This window comes from Aquarana catesbeiana, linkage group LG01, assembly GCF_042186555.1.
Source record: "Aquarana catesbeiana isolate 2022-GZ linkage group LG01, ASM4218655v1, whole genome shotgun sequence".
Taxonomy (NCBI): domain Eukaryota; kingdom Metazoa; phylum Chordata; class Amphibia; order Anura; family Ranidae; genus Aquarana; species Aquarana catesbeiana.
Window position 1 is genome coordinate 160,827,011 of NC_133324.1, and position 25,730 is coordinate 160,852,740.

The 25,730-nt window shown below is 40.8% G+C and overlaps 1 protein-coding gene across 3 annotated transcripts in view; it reads left to right on the forward strand.

Moving 5' to 3' along the window:
• ADGRV1 (adhesion G protein-coupled receptor V1) overlaps positions 1-25,730 on the forward strand; it is a 774,317-nt gene that overhangs the window by 95,843 nt on the left and 652,744 nt on the right. For all 3 annotated transcript variants that reach the window (XM_073624499.1, XM_073624500.1, XM_073624501.1), the window contains 2 exons: positions 4,825-5,001; positions 7,907-8,130. In XM_073624499.1, the coding sequence (XP_073480600.1) occupies positions 4,825-5,001; positions 7,907-8,130 (401 nt within the window). The remainder of the gene's footprint in view (positions 1-4,824; positions 5,002-7,906; positions 8,131-25,730) is intronic.

The following is a 25,730-nucleotide window of genomic DNA, read 5'->3' on the forward strand; positions in this document are numbered from 1 at the left end:
ATACACTGAGCAATTTTCTGGTAAGTTAGCCATTTTACTTTTAAATGTTTCTCCTTCACCTGGTTGAAGAATGTTACAGAGTGCAGTGAAACCTCTGGGGTTGATTTACTAAAGGCAAATAGACTGTTCATTTTACAAGGGAGTTTTCCCCAGAGCTATGTAAAACTCTACTGACTTTTATCATCTATTCATATGCAAGCAAAAATGTATTTTTCTATTTATTTTCCTTGCACCTGATTAGATTTCTTTGCAAAGTGAAATGTCACCACATTCATCATCTCTTGCATGGTGCAACTTCCCTTGCAAAGTGAACAGCCTGTTTTCCTTTAGTAAATCAACCCCAGAGAGGGAAATTTCTGTTGTATATGGACTCACACTTTCCGCTTAATAGTGTTGTACTGTAAATACCTATGCAGTCTTTATAAAGAGGTAACACTTCATCTGCAGGAAACAAGTGTGACCTGTTTCTGTAGATTTTAATGCACAACTGTTATTTGCTGCATTTATTAGATCTTAATTAGAGTTGGGCTGAACGCCCCACTCCCTCGGTTTGGTTCGCACCAGAACTCCCGAACATGTAAAAAGTTTGGACCCGAACAGCGAACCCTATTTTACTAAAAGTTTTAATAAAAAGTGTAGCAGTGAGCACTTTCTGTTCTATTTTGAGCTTTAGCCCCTTCCCGCTAGAGTTGGGCCGAACACCCCCTGGTTCAGTTCGGTCCAGAACTCTCGAACATCTAAGGTTTGGACCCAAACCCATATTAAAGTCTATGGGACCCGAACTTGAAAAATCAAAAGTCCCCATTTTGGAGGCTTATATGCAAGTTATTGGCCATTAAAAGGGTATTGGGGCCCGGCTACTGCCCTGTGAGACATGTATCAATGTCAATTTTTTTTTTAAAAAAAAGATTGTTTTTACAGAAGCAATGATTTTAATGATACTTAAAGATAAAGATTAAAAATTCCTTTAAATACAGTGCCTGGGGGGTCCCCTTAGTCTACCTGTAAAGTTGCGCATTTGTACCATGTATAGCACCTGCTGCAGCAAAACTGACATTTATAAAGAAAAAAAAATGACATTTAACATTTTCTATTGCCAGCAATGGTATTGTATTGCTGGTAATAGAATTTTTTTTTTTTAAACGGCGTGGGGGCCCCCTCCCACAAACCATACCAGACCCTTATGCGAGCATGCACTCAACATAGGGGGGACAAGGGCCTCTTACTGGGCTGTGGTTGTGGGGGTCGGCAGGTAGGTGGCTTATCAGAATCTGGAAGCCCCCTTTAACAAGCCCCCCCGTGTGAATGAGTATGGGGAGGCTGAGCTCCCCCTGCCCAAAAGCACCCCCCCATGTTAAGGGCATGTGGCCTGGTATGGTTTAGGAGGGGGGCTCCTGCCCCCCCTTTCCTTGCCTGCCAAGCTGCATGCTCGGATAAGGGTCTGGTATGGATTTTGGGGGCCCCACACCATTTTTTAAAAATTTTTGGCATGGGGTTCCCCTTAAAATCCACACCAAACCCGAAGGGCCTGGTATGGATTGGGGGGGGGGGGGGCAAGCTGTTTCTTTTTTAACATTTTTTTTATTGCCGGTAATGTTTTTTTTTTTCATTCAGCTGTCAGAGGGTAAGCCCATTGACAGCAGATGACTCATCCTCTGTTAAGGATGCCGCAGACGGCTTACTGGCCCGCTCCTTAACAACCAGCTATTCGCTGTGCCCTGATTGAGAAAAGCTTTGCCCAATCATGGCTTAGAATGCACTATGCAGCGCCCCGCAAATTCGGGTGTTTGACGAACAGGTGGTGTTCGTGCCAAACTTTTGCTTGGCTTGAACTGTTCGCCCAACTCTAATTTTAATGGACTAAAATATAAATAAAACATAAAATGTGCCATATTTCACCATTTGGGCACTCCTCTAGCTAATACAGTAATTGTTTTTGTACACACCAAATTAATAGTCAGGCTCCAATCTGAGTACAGGGAAGGCAGCCCCAGAGTTCACTAATTATCTGACCCTTGAAACCTTTCAACATGTCGTGTCTACTGCCAGCAGCCATGAACTTCTCTAACCAGCAATATAAGGATCTAAAAATATAGATAACTGACTTGCAAAGAAGACTATAAAAAGATCTCAATGCCTTCTGCGTTCAAATTTCACAAAAAAAAACTAAAAAATGTAAAATGTCATTAGGAAATGACAGCCAGTGGTAAATAGATAAAGTCCAGACAAGATTTCAAATAGCAAGAATAATCTCAGATAGAACGTCTCATAAAATGGTCAGGCTTGCAAAGCAAAACCATTATATAGTTACCAAGGATCTAAAGAAAGGTAAAAGTATCTTAGAGTATTGGTGCACTGGTCAACTGTGCAGCGTTACTTTCACAAATATAGTTATGGAAAAGTTATAATTAGCAAACTTTACCTGATGTCTGAAGAATACAATACAATACTTACATAAGTGAGTAGCATTCCGCAACCAAGTGCTGTCCAACCAATCTTACAACCAAGTCCAACCAATCTTACAAAACTAAAATTTGGCTATAATCGTCAAAAGTACTTTTGGTTAACAAAAAAAAAAGTAGACACATTAATATATAAGAACACCTTGCTTGGGGATGGATTTTTTTCCTTTGCAATTATGTACAGTATCAGCCACAGAAAGCACTTTGTAGAAAAAATAATTAATTCTACCAATTATACCAACAAATTATATAAGCTAATATCCCACAGTGCATTTAATTTAACAGCATAAAGATTTTATACAAGACATACAAGATGCTGATATGTAGACAGGTTGACAGTGTGTATAATTCCGCCCAGGCTGCGGAAAGGGTTAATTATTTGTAGCTCGGTTTCTGGGCTTTTGGTCCTAGTCGGCCCACCTAGGCTATAAAAAGGGGGACAGCTATGGTCCGGAGAGTGGTAACGTGGACACTGGTGAGACTAGGAGCTACAGCCTCACCTGTGAGTGCAGTCAAGGCCCTGCTGAAGAAACCGGGAAGTGCGAAGGACATCCAAGTCATGAACAAGACCTTAATGGACTCTCATCTTACGGAAGTATGCTTGGGCCACTATTCTAATTAGGATCAGGGAAAGGATGTTGTTCAAATTGAACTGTATGTCACATCATGTTCAGTAAAATTGCATTAACTGTTATGAGCCTGGTCTATAGTTATTCAAATGGGTGCATGTTGGTACTGGCATATCTAAAGAGCTTGGGTCTGTAAATGCACTGCGGGGTATGAAGTTACACTGTTACAAAAAGGGTTAATTCGGAAAGACACAGAGAAGACGAATTTAGTTGCTATGGGTAACCAAGTGAAGAAACAAGCTGCAAGCAACCAATCATTAAGCGTGGTACCTGACAAGGTGACAGATCCTCTGATAGCGAAGGTGTCAATGTTCTGGGTCCCTCCTTAGTAGTTGGTATCCAATAGCAACCGGATCCAAACCCCTATTACAGAGATCTATCGACTGATCATGAGGTATGGGAAGGGAAGAGTTAATTGAGAGCATGTATGAGGACTATGTGCTCGGCGGGACCCCATTCTGTTACTGGGAGTGAGGCAACAGAGGTACACTGGACTGGTGGTCTGGGCGCAGGCTCAGCACGTCCCTCCTAATGTAAACATTGCACAAGTTGCAGTGTGTAGTGACATGGGACAAGTCATGTTTCAGAGAAACTCTGCACTTTATTACTACACACAGTGCATCTCCAAGTCAGGGAACTGCTTTAATGTTAGATTGTTCACAAACCGCAGTCTCCGCCTGGTCCCCGGCATTGATGTGTGAACTCGGCATGAAAGGTACCCATGCGTGCACGGGCCCGTGCACGCATAAGCCAAGGAAAAGTAGGACAATTTCCTAAAACAAGTTTTGAAAGACTGGTTAAGATAACTTTTGTTTGTTGTTTGTTTGTTGTTTGTTGTTGAGTTGTTACAAGGTCCTTCTTGCAGAGTACCAAAACATTTTTGCCTTTGCTACATTTCATGTTTATTTTTAGTGTTTCTGTTAAATTTACTAAATATTGCCTTTAAAATGCCATCCAAAATTCTTTTTGTATTTACTTTCTTGACTATTTGGGATGTAGGCATTCACTGGGTGGGTAAAAATGCTTGGTGTGTATATTATAAATTTACTAAATAATAATTGTGTATAAAAATGTCAAGTAATGTGTTGTGTTTGAAGGTGTGTTAATGTCTTTTACTAAGAAAGAGTTGAGGTTAAACATGCCACTTCTATCTCTAGCAGCCCTAGCAGTCTTTTTCAACTAGGGTGCCCAGACATCCTAGGGTGCCTTGAGGTTTCTTTAGGGGTGCCTTGACAAAATGCCTAAAAATTGATCAAAAATTACATACAAGCCAGCAAGTGGATCAAGCCTGTCCTTTAGTTGCACAAAGCCATGGGTTTTCATTATGCACATTACGACTTTCAAGACACTGGAATCCTAACAACCAATGACATCATCAGTTAATAAGGAGGATGTCTGTTGCCTCCACAGCATCCATGTTTGACCCTCCTGTGCACCTCTCCCTCAGCACTGGGGTGACATTAGCTGACTGATGTGGAGAAACTGAGGGAGAAGAGAAACATCGGAATACTAGTCAGTAGCAATGTGCAAAAGGGTATTTGCTTTGGAAGAATAAATCACCTCTAACATTGGGTGTCCTGTGTGTGGATGTTGCTGCATTGTGTAAAGGGTTGTAAAAAGGTTGAGAAACACTGCCTTAAAGTGTATTTAAAGGCACAACAGAAATGGCATTTGTACTTTTTACTTGATGATTATTACATTTTGTATGTAATACATGCTTTTTTATATTTCAGCTTGAGTCCTGCGAGTTACTGAGACCCATTCCCTTAGTGCCACCCATAAGTCCCAGACTCGGTCCTCTCCAGAATGTGACATTGAAGGTTACTTCAGATATTGCTAATGGAGAAATTGGTTTCATGACTAATCGGCCAATCATTTTGTCAGAACCTGAGAATGTTTCTTCTGATGTGGTAAGAAAATGTTCACATGTATGTTTTAGGATGAATAGTATGTAGATTTCTCTGTGAACCATATGCATACACTCAAACTTCATAGAGATGTACACTAAACATTATGGGGGAGATTTACTAAAACTGGTGCACACAGAATCTGGTGCAGCTGTGCATAGTAACTAATCAGCTTCTAACGTCAGTTTATTCAATTAAACTTTGGCAATAAAACCTAGAAGCTGATTGGTTACTATGCACAGCTGCACCAGATTCTGTGTACACCAGTTTTAGTAAATCTCCTCCTATGTGTTAATTCAATTCAATACAAAAAGATCATTCAACTAGAATTAATATTGATACTATTATTATTGATTAATAAATATATATCTTTATTGGCGGCCTTTCTTCAGCCTTGTTTCCAAAGGCTAATCCTTACTTGTTGGCTTGCAAAGGTGCATAAAAGGTGGCTAAATTTGTAATTGTCAGATGACTTGTTTATTCTTCAAGTCAATGCAAATGTTTCTGCTTGCACAGTTGTAAGGGCAAAAAGCACGTCAGACCTTTGAACCTCTGAAGTGCCTTTTTAAAAATAAACGTACCCAACCTATCTACTTTTTGATACAAGATAAACTCGCCATCTCTTTAAACATTAAATCCCCAAGAAATCTGCTTGCTTAAAATGAATATATAGTAATTTTTTATCTTCTTTAATATGTTCAGAACTTCAAAATATTTCATATTTGCTATTTCTAGGCAGCAGGTAGAGCCCTCAGTCTAATTATACATGTTTACCAAGCTAACCTACACTGCCTTGCTGAAATGAGCCATTTTACTGAACTGAATAGCTAAAGCACAAATCATAGAGTAGAAAAAGCTATTTAATGAAATATAAACAGCTTTAAAAAGGTTACTACTGTGCTCTTTCTTTATATGACCCAAAATTCTCTGCAAAACAGTGTCATATATAAAATGCTTATTTGTAAAGGAAAAAAAAAACATTACTATAAATAATACACTAAAGGTATATACAATATCAGTTGAGCAATATTTACATTTTTAACAAAGTTTGGATACAATTGATCCAAACCATTATAGCTTTTCTTTAGGTGAACATGAACCTCAACCATGCAGAGTAAAACAATAGATTTACATAACTGTAACAGGATATCCTCACCTCCTTGATACCTAGGAAGTACTGAATAATTCCACCAGTACTGATTGTAGTGGCTGGAGGTATATGGGGGGTTAAAGCGTTTTGTCCTGTAGAAGCCAAGAAGGATGAATAACATTTTAGATGCAATCTAAAAAGAATAGTATACAGTGGTAACAATATACAACATGTTAAAATTTACATTGATCAGCCATAACATTATGGCCATGACAGGTAAAATTAATATCATTGAATATCTCCTTAAAATGGCACCTAAAGATGGGTAGATAGACTAGGCATCATGAAAACATGTTGTCCCTGAGTTGGTGTGTTAAAAGTGGAAAAAATGGACAAGTGTATAGATTTGAGTGAATTTGATAAGGGCCAAATTGTAATGGCTAGAGGACTAGGTCAGAGCAACTCCAAAACTGAAGCTCTTGTTGGATGTTCCTGGTCTTCTGTGGTTAGAACCTACCAAAAGTGGTCTAGGAAGAAAGAAAAACAGTGACAGGGTCATGGGTGGCCAAGGCTCATTGATGCACATGGGGAGCGAAGGCTAGCCCGTATAGTCTGAACCAATTTAAGAGCAACTTTAGCTTAAATTACTGAAAAAAGTTAATGCTGGTTCTTTTAGAATGGTATCAGAACACACAATGCATCGCAATTTGTTGCATACGGGGCTGTATAGCCACAAACTGGTCAGAGTGCTCATGCTGTTCAGTGTTCACAGCCTACAAGAAATGCCTACAATGGGTAGGTGAGCATTATACCTGGACCACAGAGCAATGGAAGAAAGTGGCCTGGTATGATTCTTTTATACCATGTGTATGGCCGGGTGAGTGTGCTTCGCTAACCTGAGGAAGAGATGGCACCAGGATATACTACAAGAAGAAAGCAAGTCGGCAGAGGGAGTGTAATACTTTGGGCAATGTTCTGCTGGGAAATCTTGGGTCCTGCCATTCATGTGAATGTTATTTTGACACGTACCACCTACCTAAACACTGTTGATGACAAAGTACAGCCCTTGCCTGAGAGCTGGGGCCTTTTCAGCAGGATAATTTGCCCTGCCACACTGCAAAATGGTTCAATAATGGTTTGAGGAACACAACAACTAGTTGAGGTGTTGACTTCCAAATTCTCCAGATCTCAATCCAATCAAGCATCTATGGGATGTGCTGGAAAAACAAGTCCAATCCATGGAAGCCCCATCTCGCAACTTACAGGACTTAAGGAATCTGCTACTGACGGCTTGGTGCCAGATACCACAACATACAGTATCTTCAGAGGACTAGTGGCATCCATGCCTCAATGAGTCAGGGTTGTTTTGACAGTAAAAGGCAGCTCTCCGCAATATTAGGTGGGTGGTCATGTTATGGTGGGTGGTCATAGTGTTATGGCTGATCAGTGTATGTAAAGCTAAAATGTTCTGGATAGAGAGTGGAGACGAGATTTACCCTTCGTAAATCCTGGTGGCCATCATCCCCAGAACAGAAAGGTACAGGAAATACAAACTTTTACAGTTGTCACCAGACAGAAATAGAGGGGAAATATTTCAGTTGGGACACCTGTTCCAATGACAACCATCTCTTCTAAAAGTGGGAAAATCTTTTCAACAGAACACAGATAGCAAAAAAGAGAGCTTAACCATTCTTTGCTGTAGCTAAAGCTAAAACAAGCATTGGCTTTAAATACAATGTAATACTATTAACATAATAATATGTGTTCTTCCATTTTCTTTTTCAGTCCTTATTACTTATGTATCCATGTTCCTTTCAGGTGTCAATAGCTCTTCATCGTGATGGAACAGGAGAAGATGCAATTGTCTACTGGAGTCTGAAGCCCTCTGGCCCCAATGCAAATGACATCACGTTTGGTGACTTAAGTCCTTTCAATGGTTCTGTGATCTTCCTTTCTGGACAAAGTGACACAGTAATAAATATCACAATTAAAGCTGATGACATACCTGAACTTAATGAAACTGTCATCATATCTTTGGACAGGTATGTTTTTTATTAACTTCATTACAATTAGTAAATGTGTCATCTACACATAGGGCCAAACATACATTAGGGATAGAAATTGATTAGTGTTAACCAGTATTAATTTATTTGACGAAGATATTTTCATAGACAAAATTAACACTATTTTAGTTTACTAAAATATGAGTAACACTAAAACAATTCAGCTGACTAAAATACGACTAAAACTAAAATGGCATTTTAGTCAAAAGACTATGACTAAAACTAAATTGAAATTTTAGGTCAAAATTAAAACTGCACTACCACATACGAATAAATAGGGGGCATCTACTAAGCATCTGAAAAAAAATGAACATTTTTTTTCTTCTTTTTTTCTTAACATTTAATGTTGGTAATGTATTCAGGTAATATGTGCAATGGCATTACGGCCAATAGAGTTTACAGTTTTTTGTGTGATTTTAAATTTTAAAGTTGCACTTCTGTTTGTCAAAAAGCAATATTTCTGTTTGTTTATGAAACTTGGTTTTATTTATAAAGACGTTATATCAAAACAGCTAAATCTGTATCTGTAGTGCATGTTCAAACCTTACTCAAGTGCATGCTCAAACCTTAAATACCATAAATAATAATATGTTATTAGATTTTTACTCCAGGAGTATACAATGAGTTTGGAAATTCTAGAGAAATGCTTAAATAACGCATTACAATTTAACGAAACCCATTAGCTTTTAGTCGACTATAATGTACTGGAGATTTTAGTTGACTAAAATACGACTAACACTAAAACAATTGAGATGGATAAAATACAACTAAAGCTAAAATGGCATTTTAGTCAAAAGACTAATGCCTCGTACACACGTTCCAATTATTGTATGAGGTACCGTTCGCATTTTGTTGCATAAATCTAATATCGAATACAACAGTGCAAAATGTGCTCTACGAAAAGTAATATTTTTGTCATACGATTCTGTAAAAACCTTCCGGTGTGCGTAGCTATGTATCTGAAATGATGTCAAATACATGTGACCCCTGTGTCCTTCTGGTTTATTTTCATGTTTCCGATCATGCGTGGTGTTCGTCTATTGATTTTTTAGCGGATGCATACTGTACTTATTAAACACTTGTCGTACAATGGGCTGTTGTCCGAGCAAAGTTTTTGTGTTTGTCCCTTCGGATTTTGTTGGATGGACTGTCGTGATCGGCTGTCGAAAGCTGTGTACTAACAGAGTCGGATTATCGAACGATAAATTCGAAAGCGATTTTTATCATCCGATAATCGAAATGTGTGAATGAGGCATAAGGCTAAAACTGAATCAAAATTTGATGTAAAAATTTACACTGGTGTTAACCAAAATATAGGAACTGCTAGTAGTACATGTATTCCTACTGAATGGTACACAGCAAGGACTTTGTATCCAAAAGGAGGGCTACCTGCTCCCTTGACTGATAGAATATTATTACAATAGTGACAAGTATCACCAGCTGGAGAGAACATGGCATTCTAAAAAATGAATACAAATTGGAATGAGATCAGGTGCAGAAATTTAGGAAGGAATAATATCAGAAATAGGAAAAAACGTAGCTTGTTTATAAAGACAAGTGGTACTCCAAATTGACAAAGGCCTTGTTGATAATAGATAATAAATGTCCATCCAAAATCTCTGAGACACTGCTAACAGACTGTCCCCATCTGAGAGAAAATTATTAGAAAATTAAGGATGTTCCATAATGTATAACTCTTCCAGTATTTGCAGATATAAAAACACAATGAGGGGGAATTTATCAAAACCGGGGCAGCCAGAATCTGAAGCAGATGTGCATGGCAACCAATAAGCTTCTATCTTTCATTTTCAAAGCTTAAGCTGAAGATAGAAGCTGGTTGGTTGCCACACACAACTGCTCCAAACTCTGTCTGCTCCAGTCTTGATTTCTTTCCCCCAGTGTGATGAGTGAGCTTGAGGCTGGGTTCACACCAGTGCGAATTAGATGTGGGTTTCCTCACATCCAATTTGCATAGCAGGAGATTGTGACCAACTCTCTATGGAGCCGTTTCACACATCTCTGCAGCGGCTCCAGTGCGAATTGCACAGGAGCCCTGTGCATCTTTTGGTCCATTTCAAGTCTGAATTCAGCCCAAAATTCGGGCTAAAATCGGACCTAAAACGGTGAATGGAGATGCACCGGAATCCTGCTGTGAGCCGGAGCATGCAGCAGCACGAACCCAGCCTAAATCTTCTAACTCACACGTTTTTAAAGGGTGGAGAGTATATATTACACAAAATTCAGAAGTCTAACTGTAAAATCTAGGAACTAGCAAGTAATTATGGGTCAACAAAGATTTATTTCAAATAAGGATAAGCCTGATGTTCGAGTCAAATGTAAGTTCGACTCGAACATTGGGTGTTCGCCTGTTCACCGAACAGCGAACATTATGCGGCGTTCGCGGCAAATTCGAAAGCCGCAGAACACTGCTAAAGTCTATGGGACACATGAAAAACCAAAAGTGCTCATTTTAACCACTTCAATACCAGGCACTTAGACACCTTCCCGCCCAGGCCAATTTTCAGCTTTCAGCGCTGTCGCAATTTTAATGACAATTGCGCGGTCATGCTACACTGTACTTAAACAAATTTTTTATCATTCTGTTCCCACAAATAGAACTTTCTTTTGGTGGTATTTGATCACCACATCAAATTTTGAAAAAAAAACAAGTTTTTCTTTGTTTCTGTTAAGATTTTTTGTAAATAAGTACATTTTCTTCTTCAATGACAGGCACTGATATGGCTGCACTGATGGGCACCGGTGAGGTGGCACTGATGAGGTGGCACTGATGATTGGCACTGATAGGCGGCACTGATGGGCACTAATAGGTGGCACTGGTATGCGGCACTGATGGGCACTCATAGGCGGCACTGATGGGCACTCGTAGGTGGCATTGATTGGTACATATGGGTGGGACTGATGGGTACTTATGGGTGGCACTGATAGGTGGCACTGATGGGCACTGATAGGTGGGCACTGATGGGCACAGATGGGCACAGATGGGCACTGACAGGTGGCACCGATGGGCAATGACAGGTGGCACTGATGACACTGATTGGTGGCACTGATAAAACTTATTGGTGGCATGGCTGGGCATAACTGAAACATAATGGTGCCAATCAGTGCCCATTTGTGGGCACAGATTGGGCACATTGGGCACATGTGGATGGCCATGGGGTACATACCTGTCCATCCACATGTTGCCTCTTACCTGGTGGTCCTAGTGGCAATCCCTGGTGGTCCAGTGTGGTGATCTGAGGAGGGGCTGCGTTGATAAACAATCAGCGCAGACCCCCCCTGTCAGGAGAGCTGGCGATCGGCTCTCCTCTACTCGCGTCTGTCAGACGCGAGTGAGGAAAAGCCGATCAACGGCTCTTCCTATTGACATTGTGATCAGCCATGATTGGACACAGCTGATCACATGGTAAAGAGCCTCCACAGGAGGCTCTTTACCAAGATCGGTGGAGCGGTGTGTCAGGCTGACACACCGCACCACCGATCGCCGCGATGCGCACCCCCGCGGGCACGCGACGGCATGTTATCCTGCTGGACGTCATATAACGCCCAGTCAGGATAACGCAACCACTTCCCGGACGTCAATCCGCTATAGGGCGGGAAGTGGTTAAAGGCTTAAATGCAAGTTATTGTCATAAAAAGCGTTTGGGGACCCGGGTCCTGCCCCGGGGAACATGTTTCAATGCAAAAAAAGTTTTAAAAAACGGACGTTTTTTCAGGAGCAGTGATTTTATTAATGCTTAAAGTGAAACAATAAAAATGAAATATTCCTTTAAATATTGTGCCTGGGGGGTGTCTATAGTATGCCTGTAAAGTGGCACATTTTTCCCATGTTTATAACAGTACCACAGCAAAATGACATTTCTAAAGGAAAAAAGTCATTTAAAACTGATCACGGCTGTAATGTATTGTCGGGTCTCAGCAATATAGATAAAACTCATTGAAAAAAATGGCATGGTTTCTCCCCCAGTCCATTAACAGGCCCTTTGGGTCTGGTATGAATATTAAGGGGAACCCTGAAACAAAATTTTTAAAAAATGGCGTGATGTCCCCTAAAATCCATACCAGACCCTTCACGTCTGGTATGGATTTTAAGGGGAATCCTGCACAAAAATTTTTTAAAAAATGGCATGGGGTCCCCCTAAAATCCATCCCAGACCCTTATCCGAGCACGCAACCTGGCAGGCCACAGGAAGAGAGGGGGACAAGAGCACCCCTCCTGAACCGTACCAGGCCACATGCCCTCAACATGGGGAGGAAGCTTTGGAGTAGCCCCTCAAAGCACCTTGTCCCCATAATGATGGGGACAAGGGCCTCATCCCCACAACCCTTGCCCAGTGGTTGTGGGGGTGTGCGGGCGGGGGGCTTATCGGAATATGGAAGCCCCCTTTAACAAGGGGACCCCCAAATGCCAGCCCCCCTATGTGAATTGGTAATGGGTACATTGTACCCCTGCCAATTCACAAGAAAACTGTTCAAAATAGTAAAAATTACAAGAGGGACAAGTCCTTTATTAAAAAATAAAAAAATAAAAATTTCCCTCGTAAATCCATCTCATGCCGCCCGACGGACCGAAAAAAAAACCTGCAATAGCTCCACCTCCACGGGAGGCTCCCACACACTGCATGCTTCTCGCTTTGACAGCTGTTATATAGCTGAAGGCGGGGCCATTCAGTCACGTAGATGGGTGACCCCCCTTCCTCTGATGTCACATGGCATCAGAGGGGTGCAGGGTCACCCGTTTAGGTCACCAGGTGGCCCCGCCCTCAGCTATATAACAGCTGTCATCAAGAAGAAGCGTCACTCGGCGGCAGCCTCCCATGGAGGTGGAGCTGTTGCGGCTTTTTCTTTTCTTTTTTTGGTCCGTCAGGCAGCGTGTGATGGATTTAAATCACGGGACATTTTTATTTTTTTATTTTTTAATAAAGGAATTGTCCCAAAGTGTCTCCTGTCTTTTTTACTATTTTTGACCCTTTTTTTGTAAAATGGTAGGGGTACAATGTACCCCCCGCTCCCGCTCGCAGACCCCCACAACCGCCGGGCAAGGGTTGTGGGGATGAGGCCCTTATCCACATCAACATGGATTGCTTTGGGGGGCTACTCTAAAGCATCCTCCCCATGTTGAGGGCATGTGGCCTGGTACATTTCAGGAGGGGGCGCACTCTCTCGTCCCCCCCTCTTTTCCTGTGGCCTGCCAGGTTGCGTGCTCAGATTAGGATTTTGGGGGGGACCCCTACGCCATTTTTTTTTGGCGCAGGGTTCCCCTTAAAATTCATACCAGAAAAGGGTCTGGTATGGATTTGGATTTTGGGGGGACCCCTACACCATTTTTTTTTAAATTTGGCACAGGGTTCCCCTTAATATCCATACCAGACCTGAAGGGCCTGGTATGGATTTTGGGGGGACCCCCACACAATTTTTTTTTTAATTTTGGTTCTGGGTTCCCCTTAATATTCATACCAGACCCAAAGGGCCTGGTAATGGACTGGGGGGACCCATGCCATTTTTTTCAATGAGCTTTATCTATATTGCTGAGACCCGACAATTCATTACAGCCGCGATCAGTTTTAAATGACTTTTTTTCCTTTAGAAATGTCATTTTGCTGTGGTACTGTTCTAAACATGGGAAAACTGTTCTACTTTACAGGCATAGTAAGGACACCACCCCAGGCATGATATTGAAAAGAATATTTCATTTTTATTGTTTCACTTTAAACATTATTAAAATCACTGCTCCCAAAAAAATGTCCATTTTTAAAACTTTTTCTTGCATTGATACATGTCCCCTGGGGCAGGACCCAGGTCCCCAAACACATTTTATGGCAATAACTTGCATTTAAGCCTATAAAATTAGCACTTTTGATTTTTCATGTTCATGTCCCATAGACTTTAAGGGTGTTCGCGTGTTCGTCCGAGTTTTTTGCCTGTTCGCAAGTTCTGGTGCAAACCGAACCGTGGAGTGTTCGACTCATCCTTAATTTCAAATTTAAAAGTAGAAAAGGGATCACAAAAACTAGGCAATCACCACACTCTTAAACACAATGGATGATATTTACTAAAGCTGGTACAAACAGAATCTGGTGCAGCTCTTGTCAAAGCTTAATTGAACAAGCTGAAGTTAGAAGCTGATTGGTTACTATGCACAGCTGCACCAGATTCGGTGTGTACCAGTTTTATTAAATCTCCCCCAATGGCTACCTGAGATGTGACCAAATAACACTTAGAACATACTGATCTGCCACTTTGCATATAACTAACGATCTATGTATATGTAGAAACAGAAATTGCAACATCTATACGTGAGTGGCAACATTTTTTGAACAAAATATGAGTCTCCTCAAAAGTCATTTAAAACATTTCAGTCATTTCAATTCTGCAAGGTACTGAATTTAAAAGATAGTATGACTTCTGGAGGACTGTTATTCCTTCACTTGTTTCCAGCAGTTCAGATCTGGCACATATTTTCAATAATTACTTTTCCAAATATACCTGTATACCTTATTACTTACCTTGGGGAGTAAGATGACCTGTTGATCAATCCTTTGTCTCAGTTGCATTTACTGGCTTTTTAGTGAATGCTGCACAATTAAGTAGGACATCAGTATGGTGAAAATGCCTTTTTCAATTTGGAAAAAGGCTCCCAAGCATATCATTATCAGTGTCCTATGCATTGCAGTTTGAACTCATTGGTAGATTAGCCCTCTTTCCTGCTATTGCTATCTTGATTTGTGTGTTTGGCTATACTCACACCATGTCAGCTATTGTCTGCATAGGTGTGGTGTTACTGTAGTGGCCCCATTGGCTTTGAGTAAATAACGAGAAGAGAGCTTCTGACGGGTGCAGTACTTTTATTCTTTTGCCTCAAAGGTGTGCATTAAGGTTGAACACCACAGGGGTTAATCCTTTTGACTCCTTAAACACCTTAAGCACCATTTGTACCATAAGCACTATGAAAACTGTAAAATGACATACAGTACATTATAATCACCAAAAAAGGGGGTTACAAAGTGGTGTTCCATAATATACACACATATATCTAAATTAACATTAAACATTTAAGAAAGCATGACTATATGTTCAAACCTGTGGATTGTCTACAGCATATCTTTTAACCAACAGCATGGACTCAATTTATGTCTAAAAACATATATACTGACAATGACAATGCACCTTTACTGCATACCTTGCTCCGCTTGCCAAGGGGTGCAAACTTTAAACTTTAGAAAACTTCCATGAACAATTGCCTTCCCATGAGGTACTGCTGGCTTGCCTGTAAATGCTGAATTAATGAGAGCTCCTTTCTCCAAGACTAGAGGAAGGAGGAAGTGTCTGGTGATTAAAACATTCCCCAGAGAAACAAGAGGAAGGCAATAAAGGTTCCACCTGTCAGTCAGTGCTGAACAAAAGATTTAAAGTGACAAGCGGACAGTGACAGTCACAGTTAATGTGTAACTTAGGGTTAAACATGTTTTTTTTCCATTTTAGATAGAATAAGGGTTATAACCCCTGTTGGCTTTTTGTGCTGTCCCCATTGTAAGATATCCTCTCTATTACTGTTTTGGTGTCAACCCAAAATTTGGGATTTTCTTTTATTTTCAATTTCAATTTGATAACGGTAAACGGGAAAAACAGAGAGGGTGAAACTTCCTAACAGGAACAGCAAAAAAAATTAAGTTCTAATCCATCTCCACTCTATCCAAAACTAGCAACATTTTCCATTAGTTACACATTAACCTCCCTGGCGGTAATCCCGAGTGTGGCTCGGGGTGGATTTTCTGTACCAAAAGCAGTAACCCCGAGCCACACTCGGGATCGCATTGCAGGATCCAGGCAAAGTTACTTACCTTGTCCCCAGGATCCTGTGATGTCTCCCTGCTGTGTGTGCAAGCTGTGTCCTCCACCGGATCTATCACAGTGCCGAGCTCCGTTCCCTGCGAGCGTTGCGATGCACGTGGATGGAGCACGGTGCCAAATTCAAAAAGTGAAAAACACATAATACATACAGTACACTGTAATCTTACAGATTACTTTACTGTATCACATTTTTCACATCCCTTTTGTTCCTAGTGGTTTGTCCAGTGCCCTGCATGCAGTTTTATATTATATATACTGTTCTTTCTGCCTGGAAACTGGAGATTGTCCATAGCAACCACAAAATGTCCCTTTACATCAAAAGCAGTTTTAGACCAACTAGAAAACAGCGATAATAAATAAAAATTTCTTGCAGAATTGAGCGATAGTGATTTGTGGGAAAGTAATGACAGCGACAATTCTGCAACTGAGCAAATTTCAGTGTTTTTGATTTGATTACATTATTGAATAATTTTTATTATTATTTATAATATATTATTATTTGTTATAATTATTTATAGTTATTTATTATATTATAATTTATGATTTCCTGTTTCAAACTTTTTCATACCCGGGATGTCTACTAGACTCTTGTTTGGACAGATTTAAGTGTGTTATTCCTAAGAATTAGGGATGAGCCGAACACCCCCCCCGGTTCGGTTCACAGCAGAACATGCGAACAGGCAAAAAATTTGTTCGAACACGCGAACACCGTTAAAGTCTATGGGACACAAACATGAATAATCAAAAGTGCTAATTTTAAAGGCTTATATGCAAGTTATTGTCATAAAAAGTGTTTGGGGACTCGGGTCCTGCTCCAGGGGACATGTATCAATGCAAAAAAAAAGTTTTAGAAACAGACGTTTTTTCGGGAGCAGTGATTTTAATAATGCTTAAAGTGAAACAATAAAAGTGAAATATTCCTTTAAATTTCGTACCTGGGGGGTGTCTATAGTATGCCTGTAAAGTGGTGCATGTTTCCCGTGTTTAGAACAGTCCGAGAGCAAAATGACATTTCTAAAGGAAAAAAGTAATTTAAAAGTACTCGCGGCTATAATGAATTGTCGGTCCCTGCAATACACCTAAAAGTCATTGAAAAAAAGGCATGGGATTCTCCCACAGTCCATTACCAGGCCCTTTGGGTCTGGTATGAATATTAAGGGGAACCCCGAACCAAAAAAAAAAAAAAAAAAATTGCGTGGGGGTCCCCCCAAATTCCATACCAGGCCCTTCAGGCCTGGTATGGGTATTAAGGGGAACCCCCATGCCAAAATAAAAAAAAAAAGCGTGGGGTCCCCCTTCAGGTCTGGTATGGCTTTTGAGGGGAACCCCGTGCCAAAATTAAAAAAAAATGGCATGGGGTCCCCCCAAAAATCCAGGAGATCGCAGGAAAAGAGGGAGGATGAGAGAGCAGCCCCCCCTCCTGAACCGTACCAGGCCACATGCCCTCAACATGGGGAGGGTGCTTTGGGGTAGCCCCCCAAAGCACCGTGTCCCCATGTTGATGGGGACAAGGGCCTCGTCCCCACAACCCTTGCCCAGTGGTTGTGGGGGTATGCGGGTGGGGGGCTTATCGGAATCTGGAATCCCCCTTTAACAAGGGGAGCCCCAGGTCACGGCCCCATTGTGTGAATTGGTAATGGGGTACAAGTACCCCTACCATTTCACAAAAAAAGTCTCAAAAATGTTAAAAAATACAATAGCTAGTTTTTGACAATTCCTTTATTAATGTCTTCTGCTTTCCCCACTTCTTCTTCCATCTTCTTCTAGTCTTCCTTTGGTATTCTTCTTCTTCCTCCATCTTGTTCTTCACCCGCTTCTTCCTCTATCTTATTCTGCTTCTTCTTCCAGTCCTCTGCTTCTTCCTCTGGTCTTCTCCTCCGGCATCTTCCTCTGGCTTCTTCTTCCCCGCTTCGTCCTCCAGATGATCCGCCTCAATGGGAGGCCCCCGCTGTGTGACGCTTCTGTTCTTGTGACAGCTCTTATATAACTGAGGGCCACCCAGTGACCCCGCCCCCCTCTGATGCATGGGGACTTCCCTATGGCTTCCCCTGTGGTGTCATAGGGGGGCGGGTCACATGTTTACATCAGAGGGGGGCGGGGTCACTGGGTGGCCCCGCCCTCAGTTATATAAGAGCTGTCACAAGAACAGAAGAGTCACACAGTGGGAGCTTCCCATTGAGGCGGATCGTCTGGAGGACAAAGCGTGGAAGAAGAAGCCGGAGGAAGAAGCAGAGGACTGGAGGAAGAAGCAGAGGAAGAAGTGGGGGAAGAACAAGATGGAGGAAGAAGAAGAAAACCGAAGGAAGACCAGAAAAAGATGGAAGAAAAAGCGGGAAGAAGACCTTAATAAAGGAATTGTCAAAAACCAGCTATTGTCTTTTTTAACATTTTTGACACTTTTTTTGTGAAATGGTAGGGGTACTTGTACCCCATTACCAATTCACACGGGTGGGCCCAGGATCTGGGGGTCCCCACCGGGCAAGGGTTGGGGGGATGAGGCCCTTGTCCCCATCAACATGGGAGACGGTGCTTTGGGGGACTACCCCAAACACCCTCACCATGTTGAGGGCACATGGTCTGGTACAGTTCAAGAGGGGGGGCTCTGAGGGGTCTGGTATGGATTTTTGGGGGATCCCCACGCAATTTTTTTATTTTGGCGCGGGGTTCCCCTTAAAATGCATACCAGACCTGAAGGGTCTGGTATGGATTTTGAGGAGGACCCCCACGCCATTTTTTTTTTAATTGGCATGGGGCTCCCCTTAATATCCATACCAGACCTGAAGGGCCTGGTATGGAATTTGGGGGGACCCCCACGCAATTATTTTTTTACATTTTGGTTCGGGGTTCCCCTTAATATTCATAGGGCCTGGTAATGGACTGTAGGGGAATCCCATGCGTTTTTTTCAATGACTTTTATGTGTATTGCCAGGACCAACAATTCATTATAGCCGTGAGTAGTTTTAAATGACTTTTTTCCTTTAGCAATCTCATTTTGCTCTCGGACCGTTCTAAACACTATAGACACCCCCCAGGTACGAAAGGTATGAAATTTAAAGGACTATTTCACTTTAATTGTTTCACTTTAAGCATTATTAAAATCACTGCTCCCATTTTAAAACTTTTTTTTGCATTGATATATGTCCCCTGGGGCAGGACCCAGGTCCCCAAACACTTTTTATGACAATAACTTGCATATTAACTTTTAAAATTAGCACTATTGATTTCTCCCATAGACTTTTAAAGGGTGTTCCACGGCTTTCGAATTTGCCGCAAACACCCCAAATTGTTCACTAATCTGGGAACGGGCGAACAGCCAATGTTTGAGTCGAACTCATATTCGACCCGAACATAAAACCCTACTAAGAATTACAGGCCTACAATATAAAACACCAAATTTACATGCAAAACATTGTACCGCTTTGAACATCAAATATCTAAAATAATCATACTACCAGGGAGGTTAAAGGGGTTGTAAAGGCATTCAGTCATTTTTTCATCTTTCCATCTATTAAATCTTCTGCCCTTGTTGTTTTAACTTTGGATAGTAAAACATTTGTTTTTTCTGCCAGTAAATACCTTATACAGCCTACTTCCTCTTTCTTGTCTAGTCATTAGCCTAGGCTTATGACATCATGCACAGCTCTCTCTCACTCTCGTGAGAGTTTGCCAGGAAGGGAGGAGGGATGAGTCATAAGATGGCCAATGAGAGCTGTAGGGCTGCAGAGCTGGAGGTGTGCCTCTGTGTGTCTGTGTAAATCCAGGAAGTGAACAGGCAGCAGCTTCAGCTGCCCACAGTTAACATACATGCAGCCAGACTTAGTGGAGGGAGATTTCTGCAGCATATTTGGCAAGTACAGAATCACAGTATATATAAAATAATATGCAAAGTAGTTGGAGGGAAGCTTCAGAATGGCAAAGATGTTTTTTTACAAATTATGTGAGCAGACTGCAGTTCCTCTTTAAGATAAAAAGAATTCTGTGTGCAGCAGTCCCCTCAGCCCCCTAATACTTACTTGAGCCCCATCTCTATCCAGCGATGTGCACGAGTGCATCGCTATCTGGGACTCTCCCTCCTGATTGGTTGAGACAGCAGCGGCACCACTGTCAGTTAGCCAATCAGGGGAGAGAGGGGATGGGGCCGAACCACGGCTTTGATCCCAATAAGCCCCTTGCCCACAGACTCAAACTGCTTGCTGTGGGGGCACTCAACAGGAGGGAGGGGCCAGGAGAGCCGAAGAGGGACCTGAGAAGAGGAGGATCGGAGCTGCTCTGTGCAAAACCACTGCACAGAGCAGGTGAGTATACCATGTTTGTTATTTTTACCCCCTTTAATATTGCCCCACGCAGATATACTGCGGCAGGGCGGCCCTCCTGCGCAAAATCACATACCTGTACGTGATTTCATGCACAGGGTCTGGGGCGCCCTGCTCCCGCTGTGACTGGACACAGTGGGGGCCAATCAGCGGGTCCGGCGGAGGCGATGTTTGCCGGGATGCGACGATCGTTCTGAGGAAACAGAAACATGGATCTCTGTTTTTCCTCAGTCAAAGCATCCCTTCCACAGTTAGAAAGCACCCCTTAGGGACATCAGCCCTGATGTTAACCGCTTCCCTGTCAGTGTCATTAGTACAGTAACAGTGCATTTTTTTTTAGCACTGATCACTGTATTAGTGTCTCCGGTACCCAAAAAGTGGCAAAAGTGTCAGTTAGGTGTCCAATTTGTCCTCCGCAATGTCGCAGTCCCGCTAAAATTGGCTGATCACCGACATTACTAGTAAAAATAAATAAATTAATAAATAAATTCCATAAAAACATCCCATAGTTTGTAGACGCTATAACTTTTGCGCAAACCAATCAATATACGCTTATTTGGATTTACCAAAAATATGTAGCAGAATACATATTGACCTAAATTGATGAAGAAGATTTTTAAAATTTTTTTATTGGGTATGTATTATAGCAGAAAATATTGTTTTTTTTTTTCAAAATGGTCAGTCTTTTTTGTTTACAGGAAGTCCCCGATTTACGAACACAATAGGGACTGTAGGTTTGTTCATAAGTCGAAGTTGTTCGTAAGTCACAACACTGCATTTGTAAGTGTATCTTCTGGTCGGAACACTGCATTCTTAAGTGTAACGTCCGCCTGTGCATGGATGTGGGATGTTCCGGGCGCTTGTTATTTTATCTGGGGCTCTTCTGGCCATGCAGTACATGTAGTACTGCAGTATGGGATGTGTCCGGAGGTATCCAGGACCAGTGTGGAGCACAAGTCGCCAGCATTTGAGGCTGTTCGTAAGTAGCAGTCGCTCGTAACTCAGGTGTTCGTAACTCGGGGACTGCCTGTATAGCGCAAAAAATAAAAACCACAGAGGTGATCAAAGACCACCAAACGAAAGCTCTATTTGTGGGAAAAAAGGACATCAATTTTATTTGGGTACAGAGTCGCACGGCCACGCAATTGTCAGTTAAAGTAATGCAGTGCTGTATCGCAAAAATGGCTTGGTCAGGAAAGGGGGGGGGGGTGAACCTACCGTGGCTGAAGTGGTTAAAGAAAAAAAAAGGAGACTTTAGTATTACTTTAAACATTGCATTGATGTGTAAGACAATGTTCTATTCTTCTACAAGTAATTCATATGTGGTCCTGGATAAAGGTCACCTCATTGTTAAAGTGAGTGTAAAGGTCAGTTCACATGGATCAAAATTTGCCTGGTTCAGTGGGCATGGGCCAAATTTTGATCTTTGTGTATCCCTCCCTAGTCAATCGGTAGATCTACTTCTGTTGAACGAGACCGTGGGAGAAATTTAATTTGATCAGCTGCTGGAGCCAATCTAGTACACTATAGGAATGATAGCACAGATTTCTCCATTCACCTCGCTTGTGTTGATGGGGGAATAAGTTTGTTTATTTTCCTTTCATTTATTATTTAATTTATTTTAATTTGGCCCATTAGCATGCACTTTACTGTCTGGCATATGTGTCCTGTATTGTGGTGTAACATTTGACTTTGACCACACCACGCACATGTGTGAGTAGCTGGGAGACAGGCCAAAGCTCATTTACACATACACCTGGGATATGCAATTAGCGGACCTCCAGCTGTTGCAGAACTACAAGTCCCATGAGGCATAGCAAGACTGACAGCCACAAGCATGACACCCAGAGGCAGAGGCATGATGGGACTTGTAGTTTTGCAACCGCTAATTGCATATCCCTGACATACACCATATTAAAAAACTAAAGTTTAAGATTGAGCATTATTTTGTCACCAGATTTAAATTTTCTGGTCCATAAAATACTGCTATGTGGGGCGCATGCGCGGACGCCTGAGGGGATAGATATGCCTGCTTAGAGCTCCGCGGCCGTTTTCGCCGGAGGACTACAGGTCCCAGAGACGCCGAAAATCTTCAAAACCACCTGGTACTTACCTGTAAAGCATTCAGGTACTATTAAAATGGTTTTGAAAGGAACCAAATCCAAAATTAAATCCGGTAACATTAAAGAAACGCCGGCCTGTCAGATTTCCAAGATGGCGGCGGCAGTTACCTCACAGCCCAGCACTTCACATACTGCTAAGCCACTGAAACTTACTACAAACGCTATAGATTTTTCTGGAGAGTCTGATACAGATATAGGAGGATCACAGTCAACATCGCAAACAGATTTATTTAAAAAATTTGAGAGAATATTACAAAAAGCCCTGAAACAGACATCAGACCACATAACAGACAAATTAACAAAGGAAATTAGGGACCTGGGGCAAAGAACAGCTGAGTTAGAAATAAGGATGGATGATCTAGAAAGCCAAACACAGCAATACGAATCAGAATTTATGAACCTGAAAGAAGAAAATGCTGTATTACAGTCACGTTTAGAGGATCAGGAGAATAGGGATCGTAGGGCCAACTTGCGGATTAGAGGTATCCCTGAGACTGTCCTTGATGTTCAAGCCACTATTACTGCACTATTTCAGGAACTACAACCTGGTATTCCAATAGAGAGATTAGAAATGGATAGAGTGCATAGAGCTTTAGCTCAGCGTAGAATAAATGGTCCTCCTAGGGACATAATTGCTAAAATGCATTTTTATCGCACTAAAGAACAATTGCTTGCGGCAGCCAGAGAAAAGGATTCTCTCACCTTTCAAGGTCATGTATATCAGCTTTTTGCAGACCTTTATCCTATTACAGTGGCAAAAAGACGTGCACTCAAACCCCAATTACAAGTACTTCAGCGTCATCAAATTACTTATCATTGGGGTTTTCCTTTTTCGCTCAGATTTACACACTTAGAAACAAAATATATATGTTGCTCTTCAGAGGAATTGCAGTCAGCCTTGATCGAGTTGGGCCTAAAAGACCAGGATTCAACTAAAGACTTCACACGCAGAAGATCAGCATCAGGTTCACCTCAGCAAAATGCAACAGGAGTACATAACTCTCCCACCTCTTCGCGTCAACACCTACACAAGCGAGGCCGCTTTGATAACTCTTCCCCTAATATTGAAGATTCAATGGACTGATATGTATATATATAAAAAAAATTTTTTTTTCTTCTTTTAATAGATAGTTTCTATTCGATTCTTCAGTAGTATATTATAAATTATTTCAGTGAACCCACTATTCACAACTCTAAAATTTCAGGTTTTTGGACTTCCAGTGAAAAGATTTTTTTTTTTTCTCCTTTTTTTTTTTTTTTTTTTTAAATTTTTAAAAAATTTTTTTATATATATATATATATATATATATATATATATATATATATATATATATATATATATATATATATATAAAAATTTTTTTTTTTTATTACACTTTGGTACTCAGATATAACCAACGCTTAATATCCTACCTATTAATAATATGTATGTATGTGTGTGTTCATATATATATACATATATATGTATATGTGTCTGCATATATATTTTATATTTTTTATTTATTTTAGAAATGTATGTATGTATGTATATATATATATATATATATATATATATATATATATATATATATATATATATATATATATATATATATATATATGTATATAAAATAAATTTTTTTTTTTTTTTTGGCACGATTTTCATATAAATAAACAATCTTAAGGTCGGTAGAGATTTAAATAATTTAGTTTGCCTAAGATTGCGTCTAATACTATATGTTTTAGTAGCATATTTTAATGGAGCTGTGGTTCTTCGGCGAAGTTCGTCCTTTCGGAACTTCTTGTTGCCCCCCTCTCCATCACTGCTATTATGTGGGCGTCTGCGGATGGCTCTGGAGCCTCTTGGAGTTTTTTGATTACTCCTCTAAGTCGCTCCCTTACCCTAGCATTTTACTTTTTTTTATGCTTACCATATTATCATATTAGGGTTATTCGATTGCAAATTGTTCTCTTCTATTCTGTCCTTTCTTTTCCTTCTCTTTCTCTCGGGGTGGTGTCCTTGACTCCAGTTGTTAATTGTATTCTATATGGTGTGATAGTCATCTCTGATTTATTATGGCCCCGATAAATATTCTATCCTTGAATGTTCAAGGATTTAATATTCCACAGAAACGCACAAAAGCAATGAAATTTTTCTCAGCCAAGAAGGCACACATTATTTGTCTGCAGGAAACTCACTTTACAGATAAAGCTACTCCTAAATTTCTTTCCCCCTCTTATCCACAATTTTATACCGCCTCAACCACAGTTAAACAACGAGGGACTCTAATCGGATTTCATCGTTCTATGCCATTTACCCTTTTAAATCAACTAAAAGATCCAGAGGGAAGATATTTACTTCTCACTGGATATATATTGGATATGGCTGTCACGATAATATCATATTATGCACCAAATAAGAGGCCAGAATCCTTTTTGTCCCATCTTTTCCAAATTGTAGAAACCCACAAATTTGGCACTGTAGTTTTATGTGGAGACTCAAATGCAACAGTTTTCCCCTTCTTAGATAAGTCTCCTCCGACTCCCATCAATAGGTCTATTAAAATAACTCTTCAACATCTACTTACTAAACATGGTTTGGTAGACACATGGCGAGAGCTTAATCCTACTAGTAGACGTTTTACGCATTATTCCTACCCACATAAATCATTCTCACGCATAGATCATATCCTAATCCCTTATAGCATGACCCCTGAAATTTTATCTTCAAGCATTCTACCTTTTACATGGACGGATCATTGTGCGATACGCACATCCATTGCATCTACAATACCCAGATCCCACGATACTAATTGGTGTATTAATGATTCCACATTAACTCACCCTTCCCGTCGTAGTGAAATTGAAATAGCACTAAAGGATTATCTTTCCTCCAATGATACCGGAGATATTTCTGACACCATGTTGTGGGAAGCTCACAAAGTGGTTATTCGTGGAAGACTGATACAACAAGCTACAAATCTCAAAAGAGAACGTAAACTTTTGTTTGCAAAGTTGGAAGATGTCTTTAACTCTTGTCATTCTGCCTTTCAATCATCCCCGAATGCCATTAATAATTCTAAATTAGACAAAGCTCGTCTTGATCTAGATCTATTTTTATCTGACTCAGCAGACAAACTTATACGTAAACGACAACACATTCAATACCTTAATGCCAACAAACCTACCACCTCTTTGGCAAGAAATTTAAAATCAATAGATCAAATACGGACCCCTATACGACTGAAAACGTCAAGTGATGCGTACACTAGTAATCCAATTAAAATATTAGAAA